General features: G+C 35.3%; 5 protein-coding genes across 5 annotated transcripts; 3 read left to right on the top strand and 2 right to left on the bottom strand.

Moving 5' to 3' along the window:
- The first annotated feature begins 921 nt into the window (after window positions 1-921).
- On the top strand, window positions 922-3,583 carry LOC104740482 (uncharacterized). The gene is made up of 6 exons (XM_010461094.3): window positions 922-1,296; window positions 1,927-2,141; window positions 2,240-2,474; window positions 2,587-2,672; window positions 2,777-2,868; window positions 2,998-3,583. The coding sequence occupies exons 1-6, from the start codon at window positions 1,183-1,185 to the stop codon at window positions 3,264-3,266; spliced, it is 1,011 nt and encodes a 336-aa protein (XP_010459396.1). The 5' UTR covers window positions 922-1,182; the 3' UTR covers window positions 3,267-3,583.
- Window positions 3,584-5,730: 2,147 nt separating this feature from the next.
- Window positions 5,731-9,655, top strand: LOC104740479 (uncharacterized). The gene is made up of 7 exons (XM_010461092.3): window positions 5,731-6,328; window positions 6,556-6,794; window positions 6,904-7,525; window positions 7,631-7,997; window positions 8,160-8,254; window positions 8,406-8,600; window positions 8,693-9,655. The coding sequence occupies exons 1-7, from the start codon at window positions 6,113-6,115 to the stop codon at window positions 9,371-9,373; spliced, it is 2,415 nt and encodes an 804-aa protein (XP_010459394.1). The 5' UTR covers window positions 5,731-6,112; the 3' UTR covers window positions 9,374-9,655.
- On the bottom strand, window positions 9,489-11,167 carry LOC104740481 (putative aquaporin TIP3-2). Its single transcript, XM_010461093.2, has 3 exons — window positions 10,789-11,167; window positions 10,227-10,492; window positions 9,489-10,078 (listed from the first exon to the last, which is right to left on the bottom strand). Exons 1-3 carry the CDS (start codon window positions 10,928-10,930, stop codon window positions 9,683-9,685), a joined length of 804 nt encoding a protein of 267 aa, XP_010459395.1. The 5' UTR covers window positions 10,931-11,167; the 3' UTR covers window positions 9,489-9,682.
- A 587-nt stretch (window positions 11,168-11,754) lies between these two features.
- On the bottom strand, window positions 11,755-12,523 carry LOC104740478 (early nodulin-like protein 22). Its single transcript, XM_010461091.3, has 2 exons — window positions 12,256-12,523; window positions 11,755-12,084 (listed from the first exon to the last, which is right to left on the bottom strand). The coding sequence occupies exons 1-2, from the start codon at window positions 12,464-12,466 to the stop codon at window positions 11,882-11,884; spliced, it is 414 nt and encodes a 137-aa protein (XP_010459393.1). The 5' UTR covers window positions 12,467-12,523; the 3' UTR covers window positions 11,755-11,881.
- A 1,084-nt stretch (window positions 12,524-13,607) lies between these two features.
- LOC147927930 (transcription factor GTE5, chloroplastic-like) lies at window positions 13,608-15,882 on the top strand. Its single transcript, XM_087483248.1, has 4 exons — window positions 13,608-15,169; window positions 15,257-15,302; window positions 15,431-15,532; window positions 15,618-15,882. Exons 1-4 carry the CDS (start codon window positions 13,913-13,915, stop codon window positions 15,665-15,667), a joined length of 1,455 nt encoding a protein of 484 aa, XP_087339374.1. The 5' UTR covers window positions 13,608-13,912; the 3' UTR covers window positions 15,668-15,882.
- Window positions 15,883-15,886: the final 4 nt, after the last annotated feature.

Genomic DNA, 15,886 nt, shown 5'->3' with positions numbered 1-15,886 from the left:
GTTTTTTATTAGTTGTTGTTCTAAAATTAAAATTTTGTGTCATAATACTTGTCGTTTTAGATTTCCAATGCAAATGTTTGGTGAATATTCTAATTTTATCTAACTGTTTTAATGTTTTGACCAATAGAAAGATTAGAAAATATATTAAAAATGAATAAAACAAAAAATTAAATAGTTTTTTTAATTTGTGGAAAACAACCTTAAACGACAACTAATAAAAAATAGAAGAATTAATAAATAGTTTTTTTTTCTTCAGTATTGAAAAGTAGTACGTAAATCTTGGCATGATCTACAAAGTTTTATGCATATTCTGGTTTCTAATATCGTAAATGTGGACAAAAATTATTATTTCTAAAAATAGTTTAAATTCATATAAAATTGAATTTAACCATTTTTTAATAGTGGATTTAACCATTAAATTAATATATTTGTAATATATATATATATATGCATATAATTTCTGGTGTTAATTCAAAAGGGGATGATTAATGAAAATCTGAAAATGGAAAATTTATTAAAGAAAAAGGGGCAAAAAATCAGTATCTATGTTTAGCTATTTTGCTTTGAATATATTTTAACAGCATTTCAATAAAAGAAAAAAAAAGCTTTTTCCGAGTTTTTTTTAAAATTTAAAATTTGGATTTTTCCTTTTGAATGAGGCTTAACCAACTATTACTATTCGTGTTTATTTTAGAAAAATGTTCACTTTGAGGAGATTTGACCCAAAAAGAAAAGTTCATTTTGACTTTGAAAATAAATTAGCTAACAAAAGTAATAATAATAAAATAAAATAAAAAGATTAACGATAAGATCATAAAAAGGGAGAAAAAAGAGAGAGACAGGGTGAATTGCTGAATTACCTAAAAACAACAACATAAAATAGATTTACACGATAAGAGAGTGAAAAAGACAGAGGAGAGAGAGAGAGAGAGAAGCTTTTTTGGACGTGTTCGTTTTTTCTTTTCTTCTTTGCAATAATAATAAATAGACAAGCAAGTCATACTCCAAAAAACCTTCATTCAAACTCTCTGCAACTTCTGTTTTTTTTTTTTTTTCCCCCAAAAGATTCTCCTCATAGATTTAAAATTCAGTAAACTCATATCTTCGGTTTCTTTTTTTTTTTTTAATTTTCTAAGAGAGGTGTTTTTTAGTTCTTTTTTTTTATATATCTAAAAGTGAGAGATGGAGGGAGAGAGAATGTGGTGGAGGTCATCATCGTCGACGAAACTCCGATCAAGTCTTGAGAGATTTCTTTTAGGAATCACTCCGAAGCCTCCTTCTTTCTCTTTATCACAGGTAACCTTATTGTTTTCTTTTTTGTAACATCTTCTCTCTTTTTTTTTTAATTACCTTTATTAATAAAAAAAATTACTACAGTAATTGTTTTCGTTTGTAATTTTCTTTCTATTGGTGTGATTTCTTTTCTAGCTTCCGAGAATCCTCCACGTCAAGCATATATACTCAGATTTAGTCCTAATTAATCTCGTGTTTTTAAATTACATATCGACAGAATCACTAAATTATTAAAAATACAATTTTGTTGGTAAAGTTGAGTATTTTCATGGCATTTCGTGTAGTTTTCTTTCACCACGTGGAAACCTTGCGACAGCATTTTGCCATTTTGTGTGTTGAAAATGAAATACTTAAAAAATCAAATTATTTTTGTCTTATACTGAAATAGGTTTGAATATTCTGGATTGCTAAGGTATATCCTGTGAATGTGGCTTCTTCATCTTTATACCATTAGATGACTATCGCTTTCAGCAATTAATTATTGTAATTATATGTGTGGTTAATTAACTGCTTATGGGGGTGAATTTATTACTATTAACAGTGTTGAATTACAAAGTGGGTTTAATAATTGATTAATATTACTTTACTTTTTACTAATAACTTTGATCTTTTTGTTGTTGTTTTATTTTGCAGAGCTGCGATTTGAACAGTTTTTGGATCCAAGAGAGCAAAGATGAGATTGAATGTTTCAAGCTTAGTGATCTTTGGGACTGTCTTGATGAGCTGAGCGCTTATGGACTCGGAACAAAGGTTGATTTAAACAATGGTGAATCCGTTATGCAGTACTATGTCCCCTATCTATCCGCCATTCAACTCTATACTAACAACAAATCTTCACCCTTTTCCAGGTTTGACTTTCCCACTTATTCTTTTTTTTTTCTTTTTCTTTTAGTTTTATCAATTGGGGACAATAGTGTTCTGAAGCAACTTGAGATGGTTTTTGTAGGAACCAGAGTGATGTGGTTGATTGTGAGAGTGAATGTTGGAGTGATGATAGTGAGATTGACAAGTTTTCAAGGTCACTGAGCAGTGGTTCTAGCAAATTATGGGATTCTGTTTCTGAGGATTCTGGTTATGAAATCGATGGCGTTTCTTCGTTGATGCGTGATAAGCTCGGTTCCATTGATTTTCAGTACTTTGAGTCCGCTAGACCGCACTTGCGGGTTCCTCTTACTACGAAGGTTTGCCTTCATTTCCTTCCTAGTGATCCCATTCACTTAAATTAGTCTTGCCTAAATGACCTAATTAATGAAGTAACTTAGAGAGTTGTATCTTACATTTGGTTTATTTTAGGTAAAAGAACTGGCTGAGAAGTATCCGGGACTTATGACTCTAAGGAATGTTGATTTGTCTCCGGCAAGTTGGATGGCCATTGCTTGGTAAGTATAGAAACTGATCTGCTTATTTGATATGCAAGTGTTTTCTAGCCTCGATGAGACAATGATGATGGAAGCTAAGTCTTCAACTTTTGTTACGAATTTAGGTATCCGATCTACCATATTCCATCTCGGAAGATGGATAAAGACTTATCGACGTGTTTCTTGAGTTATCATACGCTATCTTCGGCTTTCCAAGGTAGAAACTTCTGTTCATGCATGGTATAATCCTTAATAGCTAGTGTTGTAGAAACTATTAGCTTAGCCTTAAATACATGTTTTGGTACAAACTGTTGAAACGTCTAGCTTTTGATGTTCGGTTTCTTAGGTAATTTGGTAGAGGGAGACGATGAAATAAATGAAACCATGGAAGAAGAAACATTGTGCTGTGAGGACGAATCAATGACCAAGAGGCTTCCTTTGCCTCCTTTTGGTTTAGTTTCCTACAAGTTGCAAGGAGATTTGTGGGGGAATCAAGAATCATGTGACCGCGAACGTCTACTTTATCTCCGCAGTGCAGCGGATTCGTGGCTGAAACAGCTTAATGTTCATGATTACCATGACCATATCTTCTTCTCCATGAACAAGAGCTTGTAGGTTCAAAAAAGACAAGAATGTTTTTTTTGTAAATCTGTTTTTAGTTGTTCTCTACTCTTAGGTATATATCAACTCACCATTGTAGAGGTTTGTTTTGTGAGGGACTATGGGAATTGAAACTTGCGAGTTGTGTGAGTTGTGTCTCCTCATATTTTTTCTTGCTCTTTCTAGGATCTGTTTTATGTTTTCTGACCAAATAACTTTGTTGTCGGAACAAATCTTGTCAGATGTTTTTTTTTCTCTGTAAATTGGTTCGTCGTTACAGACGAAGAAAGGATCGAATACACTTTGCATTTGCTAATTCTAAACAAAACAAATTAATCTTTATTTTTACCAAAAATGTTTAAAGAGAACCAAAAGACATCTAGCTTTTGATGTTCCAAAAATAATATCTATTAATTATTTTCTAATTTCATTGTAATAAAACAAACTAAAGTATATATTAATATATATAATTTATAAATATTTAATATATATTATTTATAAATATTTAGAGAGACATAATTCTTTAGCTTGCAACTCTTATCATATATTACTAATGAGGCATCATTTATTAATATTGTATATAATTACCATAACATTGTAATTTTCAATAATTTTATATAATAAAGTTAGATTTTTCTTGGAGAAGCTATAAGATATTGCCATTTATCACTCTCTTCTTGCAACATTTGTCATTTTTCTTTAATATTTTTAGTGTATTTTTTCAATTGACTTTATATGACATATATTATATTATTTATATTGAAAACAAAATATAAATTGATATTATATATTACAAGATATTCAATTTATTATTTTATTTGTGTAGCATATTGTCCAAAATAATGATTTTCTCTTTTATTTCTTTACTTTAATAGAAATAATTAACATGATATGATTATTACATTATTTTGCAATTTGATTCTAATTAAAACAAACTAAAGTATATATTAATATATATAATTACAAAAATTCAATAATTATATATATTTAGAGAGAAATAACTAAAGTATATGTCATTTAAAGAAAGAAATATATATATATATATATATATATTTATAATTTCTTTAGCTTGCAACTCATATCATATATTACTAATGAGGCATCATTTATCAATATTGTATATAACATTGTAATTTTTAATAATTATTCAGTAATTCAAGAATATTTTTTTAGTAATTCAAGAATAATTCTTCATTGTAATTTTTCATCATATTCTACCTCTCACATAAATTTATAAATTTTTGTTTAACTAAAAAATCTCAATTTGTTTTTCTCATTTATGTGATTTTTGTGGGTTTTGAAACAAATAAGTATAGTCAAAATTTTGGACCATCTGTGAAAAGGCTAGATGAAAAAGATCTAAAACACATGACATATTCTCGCTTTTAGAAGAGATACAAGATATTTTGTATCTTTTTTACCCTTGGTTTCTACATTTTGTTCATGTTTTGAAGTTAGTAAATATTGTACTTTGTTTCTTTTGATATTTGATAAATTTTTAATATAATAAATTCTAGATAAAAATACTTAAAATCTAATAGATTTTTAGTTTCCAGTTAATCTATCAATATTATACTTTGTTTCTTTTGATCTATTTGATAATTTTTTATAGAAAAAACTTATATTGTTGCTAGAAAATGTTTTTAAGCAATTATGTTATTTTTATTTTCTTTTGATACATACATTTTAAAGAAAGTCAAACTGTAACTTATAGAATATTAAATATAATTTAATTGTATTTGAGTATTGTCTTTAATACAATATATATGATTATTGAATACAATGTGATTTTTTAAATATATTAGAACATATTTTATATTTTTAAATTAGTCTATCATAAATTAATTTGGCTTCAATTTTTACTTTAAAGTGTAAAAACTAATAGATTAATGTTAATTATTATTGAATGTATTTTAAAATAACTAAACAAATATTTTATTATGTTTATTGTACCCACACATCGCATGGAACTTTTTCTATATTATATACAATATTATTTCTATCTCTAATCAAAGATTGACCAATACAATCCTACCAAAAAAAAGTTTGACCAAAAAAAGAAGTAATAATACAATTAAACAATGTAATTATGACACAATCCACAAGAATTTGAATTGATATATTCTATAATATTTTCATTAGATAATTATGGTTAATGAATTATGCAAAAAAATATTTTCAAGTGGTTGAAAATAAGTGTGGTATTTTTTTGTCCTCACTCGGTTTTTATTTATATTCGGATATCCGACATATACTCTTTTTTTTCTAACTTTCCGTTTTTAACACGCTATGTTTTTAAAACATGACACAGACTTTATAAATGAAAAATTATGCGCGAAAAATGTTTCTTTAATTACAATTTTGGTCACTCACTTTGTTTTGCTAATTTTGAACAAAAATTTGATGATCTACCTAATTAAATATCATTATTATCATATACTTTGACTACATACTAGGTTTTTTTGGGTACCTTTATATTGCAAAAGCAATGGAAGGGCATCTCATTCATACTTTTTTTTTTTTTACAAAAACATATTAAAAATAAATCTAATTTATTTGAGTTTTCATTATTTTTTTTTTTAAAAAAAGGACGTGGTTGAATATGTTGTTTAAGGCAACAAAAAAAAGAAATTAGAATTTGGTTGGAAGTTGAAATCGCGGTTCCAGAGATGAATGATGGATGATGGGCTAATCCCACAGTTTTCTCTTTCTCCTCCTCCTCCTTTGTTCTATTCTATACACTGACATGACCAACTTCTTCAACGCCTCGAATCTTTCTCCTCCTCCCAGCAGCTTGTTTCCTTCTCAAGAAACCCACACACACATTTTCCTCGTCGTCGTCAGCTCAGAGCTTCCCGGAGATGTTTTCGTTTGTGTGTTTCGTGTTCCTCCTCTCTGGCTTTTTCCTGGGAATTCTCGCCGTCTTAGCCGCCGAAGCTGCTGGCTTTATGTATCTTCTGAAGCGATTGAATCGTAAGAGAGATCAGATTGAGTCAAAACCCGGTTCTGATGATGATCCTACATCTACCACCAATCCTCCTCCTCGCCAACCCATCGATTTCTCTATCAACAAACAGGTGATCGATCTCATTCTCAATCTCTCCTTTTAAGGGTTTTGTATTTCCGATAAGAAAGGTTCGTCCTTTAAAGATAAGAAATTGAAAATTCTGGGTTTATAATTTCGGAATGTGTGCATGTTGTGAGAATTGAGTTCGTTTTGGGAGTTGGATGAATCTGTTTCTGGCAATTTTTGGATGTCTTTCGCAGAATTTATCTGTTTTTGTATGTTTTAATGATAACACAGGGAATGGTATGGATTTTGGAGTTGGATGAGGTTCTAAAGAACTGGATGATGAAGGAAAAGTTACCTAAAGAGCACAAGAAGAAGAGAGACTTCTTGGAGATTCATCCGCTTCGTAAATTCGCTCGGATCAAAGATCACAAGCTCATCTTGTCGGATCATGATGGCACTCTCACCATTGTTTCTTTAAAAGGTTGCTCTATTGAAGCTGTTTCTGGCTCTGATCTCCCTACTAGGAAATGGTATATGTTTCTTTAAGCAATGGGATTGTGAAATTCTGGTCCTTTGAATCACATTATATAAAGTTTTGATTGTTCTAATGTTTTTATCACCAATTTTTTTTTTGTTTAGGGCCAAAAGATATCCTATAAAAGTTGAAAGCAAGATTTCTCCAGACTTGTATAAGGGAAACCAAGTCTTTTACATCTATCTCGAGACTTCTTGGGAAAAGGAGTCATGGTGTAAAGCACTTCGTCTTGCTGCTTGCGAAAATCAAGAAAGGTTTATTTGGTACTCCACCAAACTGAAACAAGATTTCCGTAACTATGTGACGTCTCTTAATGTTGCATATCCTTCTTTTATGAAACCATCGCTTGGGTTTAGTTTTGAGTCACTTGACAGAGGGAATAGAACGGATGGTTCTTCCTCAAAGGTTCGCCTGTTCTTCAGGAAATTTTCTAGAAAGCGATCACATCGTGAAGACAGGAAAACCTATTCACAACGTGGAAGCAGCTCAGGGAAGAGTCTTTCAGGAAAAAGGATGGGAGATTACATCACAGATGAAACTGATGTGCCTATTTTTTCACGTTCTGTGAGCCATAGCAGTCATGTTTCTGGGGTTTCAGATGGAGACTCTGAGGACAAGGTTGACATGGATGAAGGAACATTAGCCTGGAATTTGCTAATTTCTAGGCTATTTTTCGATCTCAAACGGAAAACAGGAGTGAAAAATTCAGTGCAAGCACGAATCCAGGTCTGCACTTTTCTAGATTCTTGAAACCTTTTATGAACTCATAATTTTGAGATGATCTGATTTCTATAACCAACCAAAGATGTTACTTTTGTGGTTTTCAAACAGCGGGTGTTATCCAACATGAGGACTCCAAGCTACATAGGTGCACTAATCTGTTCCGATGTTGACACTGGAAATCTCCCACCTCATATACATGCCACACGAGTTCTTCCAATGGAGATGAGTGGTGTGTGGGCATTCGAACTGGATATCGAATACTCTGGTGAAGCCGTGATTGACGTTGAAACACGTGTTGACATCCGCGAGGTGGATCTGCAAAAAGGAATAACCGACACAAGATTGCAGACAAGTTATGCAGGCGAAGTCCCATCAAACTTCGCTGTAGGTGTTGAAGATTTTGAAAAGCAATTAGCCATCCCTGTTAAAAGTGTTGACGCTGGAGGAGTGAAAAATGGTGGAGCCAGTAAAGCAGGCTAGTTCATTGTTTACTGAATATGGATTAATGTAGTCTTCTCTCGTTTTGCCCTCAGAGATCTTGCTACTCAGAGATCTTGCTAGCAACTCCTGTTCAAATGTATTTATCAGGATGATAGTTACGAAATGAATTTTCTTATCATCTTTTTGTTGGTTGCAGATGAATCCAAAGGCTCAAAAGGTACGAAGGCAGGTCCAAATGGTGTATCCAGATGGAAGTCTATTCTTAAGACAATTGCTGAACAAGTTTCCCAGGTTAATTCTCATTTTTCAAATGTCTACAAGACAGTTTTTATACTGCTTGTTGGCTTAATATAACCTTTGGCTGGGTTGTTATGTTATTTTTTTTCCAGCCATTCATGTCTCAATATGGTATCTTAGAGAAATCTCTGTATCTCAAATGCAGGTGCCTATCTCTTTGTCAATACGGGTGTCTTCTCTTCGAGGGACACTGCGGGTACACATGAAGCCGCCTCCTTCTGATCAATTATGGTTTGGATTCACGAGCATGCCGGATATAGAATTCGATCTCGCATCTTCTGTTGGGGAACACAAAATCACCAACAGCCATGTTGCAATGTTCTTGATCAACCGGTTTAAGGTACAGTTTCTTTTTCCTTTGGGGTTCTCTTCTGTTTGGTCTCTAGTGAACTTTGAGCTGACAGACTGAGAGACTACATTATGATTCTGCAGACGGCAATACGAGAAGCGGTGGTTCTTCCCAACTGTGAAAGCCTGACAATTCCTTGGATGATTGCTGAAAAAGATGATTGGGTTCAACGAAAAACCGCTCCATTCATGTGGCTGAATCAAGAAAACGATCACAATAGCTCCCAAGCAACAGAAACGAGATGTAAATCTGACAAGCCACCGACTTCTTCCTCCTGTGTTCAGTCTGAGCAAATGCAGAGAACTGCAAGCGCCACCCAGAAGCCATTGATTTCTGAAGCAGGAGCTATATCATCTTCCTCCTGTGCTCAGTCTGAGCTAGTGCAGAAAGCGGCCACTGCTTTCCAGAAACCGAATACTGAAGAAGCAGAGGCTATTATGTCTACACCATCGTCAAATTCCTCAACCGTAACACTAGAGTGTGATAAGACCTTGGAAGAACTGAGAACTCCACTACTGCTATCCAGCAGCAGTGAAAAACAGGAGATGAATTCAAGAGGGAGCACCAGAGAGTCTTCTGCTGTTCAATCACCATCTAGGACTATATTTTCAAGCGAAGATGATGATTCAAGGGGAAAGAAAGTGGGAAGACGAGCAAGGATGTTGGATCTTGGGAAGAAAATGGGGGAGAAGTTGGAAGAGAAAAGGCGGCACATGGAGGAAAAGAGTAGACAGATTGTTGAAAAGATGAGAGGACCTTCTTAACATGAGTAAAGTTTTTTGCAGGTTTCCAGATACAAAGACTGATTTTATAGAACCAGAGGAAGTTAGGAATTGTTACATGTACAGCGCTTTGAGAGAAAAGCCATAGATGTCTCCATTCTTATCAGATCATTGAAAATCTTTATTATTTTATAAGTACATTACAAGAAAAAAGCTTCTGGCGTGGACTCAAATTATACATAGGAAATTGCAGGGGGAAAAAAAAAAAGCCAAGAGAGACAAACAACACAAGCAAACACACGGATTATTTATACAAAGAGAAAACCCTCTCCATATGAAGATTGGTCCGGTCTAGTAATCTTCCGGAGCCAATGGTTGGTGGATACTGTGGTGAGGAGGTTCGTTCACGCTGGGGATTACCATGTACTCATAGATAAGTGCCGCAAGAGCACCACCAATGAATGGTCCAACCCAATAGATCCAATGGTTACTCCATCTCCATCCTACTAGTGCTGGACCAAAGGCTCTTGCCGGATTCATGGAGGCCCCATCGAATGGTCCTCCCACCAAAATGTTTGCACCAACTATGAGCCCAATGGCTAGCGGCGCTATGATCCCAATACTCCCTCTCTTTGGATCGATTGCAGTCGAGTATACGACGTACACCAATGCAAATGTAAGTATGATCTCCATCACTAGCCCATGAAGCTCACTAACTCCAGATGCAACATGGAAACCGACTGGTCTCTGCATCACAGATAATCACATTCAGTCATAAGCAGAGATAATATATACAAAGTTCCTGGTTCTACAAAAACCGTACCAATCGAAAACCTGACTAGACGGTCATCATATACATAATTAGTAATATAGAAACTGATAAGAAGTAATATACCAAGCCATTAGTGGCAAGCCTCAGCAAGAGACAAGCGAGTATAGCACCAAGAAGCTGAGCAATCCAATAGTAGATAGCTCGGATCACCGAGATCCTGCCTCCGATTAGAGCAGAAAAAGTGACAGCGGGGTTAACGTGGCCACCGGAGACATTGATGGCTGCCGAAACAGCCGCGAACAAGGCCAACGCATGAGCTAACGCCACCAGAACTAACCCTCCCGGCGTGTTTGTCCCCGTGTGAGCCGCCGTGTCCCAATACAACTTGTCTGTCCAATAACACACATATATATATAGGTTCATATCACACATGCATGCATATATAGCTCCAACGATAATATTTATAATCATTAATGTCAAATGAAGTCATATTTTCTTTACTAAGTAAAACAAAAATCCTGATTCAAACTGATAAATCTAAAAGTGTTTACATAATTAGTAAGTTTGTGAAGGAGCTAGTGTTACTTCTCATTAATACTCTCTCAAGTAAAGATGATGGTAATTGGTAACAATTATTATATGGCTGAAAATGTTCCTTTTTTTTGGTATGTTATAAAATACGAACCTAGAGCGAGGATGGAGCCTTCTCCAGCAAAGACGAAGACGAAAGTGGAAAGAAACTCAGCCAAAGTGGCTCTCATGGAGTCCGGGTGAGTCGCCTCGTCAGCTCTCCCGAATCCGTATGCCCTTCTAGCAGATGTTGCCATTTAAAACCCTTTAAATTAGAGACGATCAAAATTAACTTCTGAAGGAAGAAGGAAGAAAAGGTAAGAGAAGAAGAGTTGAACAGCGAGGGAGAGAGCTTAAAGACGCGCAGTGGAAGTAATTAGGAGACAGATGTGGTACGAGAGAGTCTAAAGCTGAACACGTGGATCCTGTTCGTGTCTATCCATTCCTTGATCTTACCTGATCATTCACTCTGGACAGTTCCTTAATTAAGATGTAATATATACAACACTGGCACTCTGTATATGTGTACGTATATTATCCATGTTATGCATGTGTGACAAGTGTGAATCAAGTTACAATTCTCTTTATCTTGATCCGGTTTCGGTTTTCCTCGTCATTTATTTTTGTCTTTTCGTGCGAGAGTTATGTTTCCACTTTTGTTGATAGAAAGAAAAAATCTAGCGTCAACATCAAAATATTTTATTTATGGAGCACAAAAGCTACTAAATCGGAGAAGATTTCAACAATAGTATTTCTTAATTGTATGAATCATTTAAATGGATCATCCAATATTCCAATGCTAAATGGTCAAACAAACAGGGCAGAGTACAAAAGCAATTAAGGCACCGAATGAAGTTTATCAAAATCATTTTATTAATTAATCTAACGTTTTAAGCACTTAAACTGGTAAAGTAAAACTTCAACACTACGAAAATACTAATCGTATCACTTATAGTTAATTGATATATATTTAATTTGGAGGTGCCAATTAATGCTTTGACGGCCATCTTCAAAGATGGATGTACGATATGACAGAGAGGTTTGAAAGTATGTAAGCTATACAATTAAAACGCAATACCAATTTATCAAGATATTTTATTAATCTTTGATATTTGACTCCATATATAACACTACGAAAAACTTACCATACCAGATACCACTCATTATATAGTAAGTTGTTTCATTTAATTTTATTTTGGAGCCAATGCTTATAATGCTTTGATGGCCAGCTTTAAACCGGTGGTACAATCCTCGGGAGTATACGTTCCGATGAAGTAGTTATAACCGTAATGAAGTTGGATCTTATCGTCACCTGAGTAATACTCTTCCGCTCCATCGTTCGCCTGACAAGTTTCATAACCCGTTCGGTTTACCACAACCATGTTGAATCTCTGATAATCGTACTTGAATTCTGCAATGTACCAATATAATTAAATCTAATGTCAAAGAAGATTAGAGTTATCCCACTAAACTATGAATAGATATCTTACCAAACAAAAAGAAAAAAACTATGGATAGATTTGTTTATCAATCACGTTACGTACTATGAATAATTTTAAGATCATTGATACATTATACATACCGAGGATATCACCAGCATAAAAGGTTTTGCCTTGTGCCCAACTGTCCATCGGAATAACCGGGTCCCAACCGTCTTGTCCTCCCACAGTGTAAGTGGTCGGTCTTCGGGCATGGGTCACGGCATTGGCTAGAAACAAGCATAACACTGTCATGACAATAGTTATTGGAACCGTAGCCTCAACAAAGGAAACGTGCCTAGATGAATGAGCCATTTGGTAATGTATCCAGGTGATCCCTTGCAATTTCAAGAACAGTCTATCTATGTAAGAACTTATAGGTGTTTACTAGGGTCACCAAAATTAAAACCTTTAACATATTTGACCCAAATCGTTTTAATTTGGTCAAGTAGTCAACACCTATAAATTCTCAATATAGATTGTTTCGTAGATTTCTTTCCTTTTTTAATAAATTCGTAGGTTTCCTTCCTTTTTTTTTATAAATTCGTAGGTTTCCTTCCTTTTTTCTATTTTTTTCTATTGTTGTAACATGCTTGTGGTTTGGACAATTTTTTTTTTGTACCAAATATTTGAAGAATAAGATTATGTATATATATAAAATATATCATACCACTAACCAGGAGTCCAGGACATGTAACAGTAAATAGAGTATCTTAGTACGTACTGTTGGTCATGTCATAACCTGAAACTAAAATCTAAAACGTGTGCATTTTGCGTTTATATACAAATCATTATGAGTAAAAAAATTAACTACTTTCCTCATGAAAAATTTCATGGACAAAACTAAAAGTTAAATATATATATGCAGGTACAACATTATAATAATGTACCAAGGATATCACGAGCATAAATGGTTTTGCCTCTTGCCCAGTTATCCCCACTAACAACCCAAGTCCCACCAGTGGCGGAACCAGAAAACTGAGTCATAGGTGTCAATAAAATTTGAGAGGGGTGTCAATAAAACAATATGTTTCTTCAACAAGGATAAATTACTTATTTTAACAAAAGCTAATATGAAAAAAAAAAATTAATGGATGTCATATGACACACATGATCCTTCTCTCCCTCCGCCACTGAGTCCCACCCGTCTCTATCTCCGACCACATAGGTGGTTTGGGTTTCGGGCATGGACCATACCGCATGCCACAAACAAGCATAACATCGTTATGATTCTAGGTGATGCTCGAGCCATTTGGGTCAAAATGGGTTAAAAATATAGACATAAACTATACGTATAACGTATTGTATAACATCACAAAAAATTAACAGGATCGAAGTCAAGTAAAAGGGACATTCTAATTGGTACGTTTCGGTTTGTACCGGTTTGGTATATTGTTGGGAGACACCTGAGAACTTTTTTACTCTGTTTCACTTGCACAGTTATCCCAAATTTCTCGGGTGCTAAAGCGCGTGTGTTCAAGCGCGTGAGCTTACGCTATTCTCGCGACTCTCTCTCTCTCTCACCATTGTTTCCTTTTAGGGTTTTCTTCAGCTTTGCAAAAAAAAAAAAAAAAAAAAAAAAAAAAAAAATCCAGAAGCGATCTTCATGAACTAACACGGTTGATAACCCTAATTTTTATTCTCTTTCGATTTCACCGACCTCCGATTTCGATTTGGTGTTGTTAATCCTCAATCTCGGTACCTCCCGAGCCTTAAAAAAAAACCCCTAGAGAAACCCTAATTTTTGGTTGTCAGGGGAATATGTCTTCTGACCATAAATCAGGTGGTGGAGCTTCGAAGACGAAGACGAAGCACAAGTGGAGCTCGAACCACAACCGATCCAAGCCAATGGTGGTTTCTAGACCCGAGCGATCGGTTCCTCTTGTGTCTCCCTCGAACTCGTTCGCGTCAGAGGACGATCATCACATGTTAAAGATAAGTCTGAGCTCGATTTCTAAGCTTGAGGTTAGGAACTTGAAGCGGAAGCTTAACGCTGAGCTAGATGAGGTTAGGATCTTGATCAAACGGCTCGATCCTCCCCAAGGTGGGAATATTGGGTCTGCGGCTAAAACTGGTGCTCCTGGGAGAAACAAGAAGGTGAAAACAGGGAATGGAGGAGGTAAGAAAGGTGGCCCTGGAGCTGCTGATAAAGGTATGGTTCAGGTCTTCAAGAGCTGTAACGCTTTGCTTACGAAATTAATGAAGCATAAGTGTGGTTGGGTATTCAATGTTCCAGTTGATGTTAAAGGACTTGGCTTGCATGATTATCACACTATTGTTGAACAACCTATGGATTTGGGTTCAGTGAAGACTAAGTTGGAGAAAAAATTGTATAACTCGCCGTTAGATTTTGCTGAAGATGTCAGGCTTACCTTTAACAATGCTATCTTGTATAACCCGGTTGGGCATGACGTGCATCGTTTTGCTGAGGTTTTATTGACCATGTTTGAAGAGAAATGGGTGTCCATTGAAATGCAGTATGATAATCTTCATCGGAAGTTTAAACCAACTCGTGATATCGAGTTCTCTGCTCCTGTTTCAACCGTTGCTCCTACTGTGGAGCCGTTACCTGCTCCTACACCTTCCCCATCTCCTCCTCCTCCTCCAGCTCCTGTACTTGATAATAGGAATTGGGAGAGAGACGAATCTATGACGATCCCAGTGGAACCTGAAACCGTCACCACTGCTCCCGAGAAGCCTGAAGAAGAGGAGGCACCTGCTAATAACAACAGGGACCTGACGTTGGAAGAGAAACGGAGACTCAGCGAAGAGCTTCAGGACTTGCCTTTTGACAAACTAGAGACAGTTGTTCAGATTATAAAGAAGAGCAATCCGGAGCTCTCTCAACAAGATGATGAGATTGAGCTGGATATTGATAGCCTTGATATCAACACACTCTGGGAGCTTTATAGATTTGTGACTGGGTATAAGGATAGCTTGAGGAAGAAAAAGGAGCAGCATCAGGGATTTGGTTCAGAAAGAGATGCTGAATCTGTTCACAATATTATCCATGAACCAGTAAGATTCCCGTATCTAATTGTTATTCATGTCCTCTGCTCTTACTGATTTTGGCTGATAGCTTTGTTTTTTCTTTTGTATTCACAGACCACTCTAGTAACTGGCACCGAAACATCAAGAGTTACTGAATCAGGTAAGGTTTTTTAACTCACAATATACGAAATTCGGATGTAACAGTATGTATGTAACTACACACACCCAGAAGAAGCAGGGGAAATAATGATCCTTCCATACATTTTTGTTTTGACATGTAAAAACCAGGAAAAGCTATTCGGACGTCATCTCCAGCTCGCCAAGAAAACAACGCAAGTGGATCAAGTAGTTCTAACAGTTCTAGTAGTGACTCAGGATCTGGCTCTAGTGGTAAATGTTGAAACTTTCTGTCATCTCTTTTACCATACCAGCATCACAATTCACAACTCACACTTTGCTTTTGATCTGCATGCAGATTCTGACAGTGACAGCTCCTCAGGCCGTGAATCAGATACTGGTAATTAGGCTAGTCAGCGCCGTCATGCTGTTTGATCTCTTTCAATAGCACAGTTAGATTTTTTTCCTAAGTCGATAACTCTTCCCAAACGGATTGATTTCTGTATTAGGATTTTTGCTGTACAGAAAATATGAATTAACTTTTCAGATGTGTTAATCTCCTGCTTTTTATCTAATCAACCATACTTGTTCCATGCTTAGTTGGAACAATTTTCTTGTCTAAAGCAC

Source organism: Camelina sativa, chromosome 14, assembly GCF_030686135.1.
Source record: "Camelina sativa cultivar CO46 ecotype springtype chromosome 14, ASM3068613v1".
In the NCBI taxonomy this organism is placed as follows: domain Eukaryota; kingdom Viridiplantae; phylum Streptophyta; class Magnoliopsida; order Brassicales; family Brassicaceae; genus Camelina; species Camelina sativa.
This window is presented reverse-complemented; position numbering and strand designations above follow the sequence as displayed.

Bases quoted from the DNA above. Each gene is read 5' to 3' on its own strand.
- LOC147927930 (XM_087483248.1), top strand. From the start codon at position 13,913: ATGTCTTCTGACCATAAATCAGGTGGTGGAGCTTCGAAGACGAAGACG. The intron at 15,170-15,256 runs GTAAGATTCCCG...TTGTATTCACAG, and splicing joins ACAATATTATCCATGAACCA to ACCACTCTAGTAACTGGCAC. The intron at 15,303-15,430 runs GTAAGGTTTTTT...TGTAAAAACCAG, and splicing joins ATCAAGAGTTACTGAATCAG to GAAAAGCTATTCGGACGTCA.
- LOC104740482 (XM_010461094.3), top strand. From the start codon at position 1,183: ATGGAGGGAGAGAGAATGTGGTGGAGGTCATCATCGTCGACGAAACTC. The intron at 1,297-1,926 runs GTAACCTTATTG...TTTATTTTGCAG, and splicing joins CTTCTTTCTCTTTATCACAG to AGCTGCGATTTGAACAGTTT. The intron at 2,142-2,239 runs GTTTGACTTTCC...TGGTTTTTGTAG, and splicing joins AAATCTTCACCCTTTTCCAG to GAACCAGAGTGATGTGGTTG.
- LOC104740481 (XM_010461093.2), bottom strand. From the start codon at position 10,930: ATGGCAACATCTGCTAGAAGGGCATACGGATTCGGGAGAGCTGACGAG. The intron at 10,493-10,788 runs GTTCGTATTTTA...GTTATTGGACAG, and splicing joins AGGCTCCATCCTCGCTCTAG to ACAAGTTGTATTGGGACACG. The intron at 10,079-10,226 runs GTATATTACTTC...TCTGTGATGCAG, and splicing joins GGCTTGCCACTAATGGCTTG to AGACCAGTCGGTTTCCATGT.
- LOC104740479 (XM_010461092.3), top strand. From the start codon at position 6,113: ATGTTTTCGTTTGTGTGTTTCGTGTTCCTCCTCTCTGGCTTTTTCCTG. The intron at 7,998-8,159 runs GCTAGTTCATTG...TGTTGGTTGCAG, and splicing joins TGGTGGAGCCAGTAAAGCAG to ATGAATCCAAAGGCTCAAAA. The intron at 8,255-8,405 runs GTTAATTCTCAT...TCTCAAATGCAG, and splicing joins TTGCTGAACAAGTTTCCCAG to GTGCCTATCTCTTTGTCAAT.
- LOC104740478 (XM_010461091.3), bottom strand. From the start codon at position 12,466: ATGGCTCATTCATCTAGGCACGTTTCCTTTGTTGAGGCTACGGTTCCA. The intron at 12,085-12,255 runs GTATGTATAATG...GGTACATTGCAG, and splicing joins TTATGCTGGTGATATCCTCG to AATTCAAGTACGATTATCAG.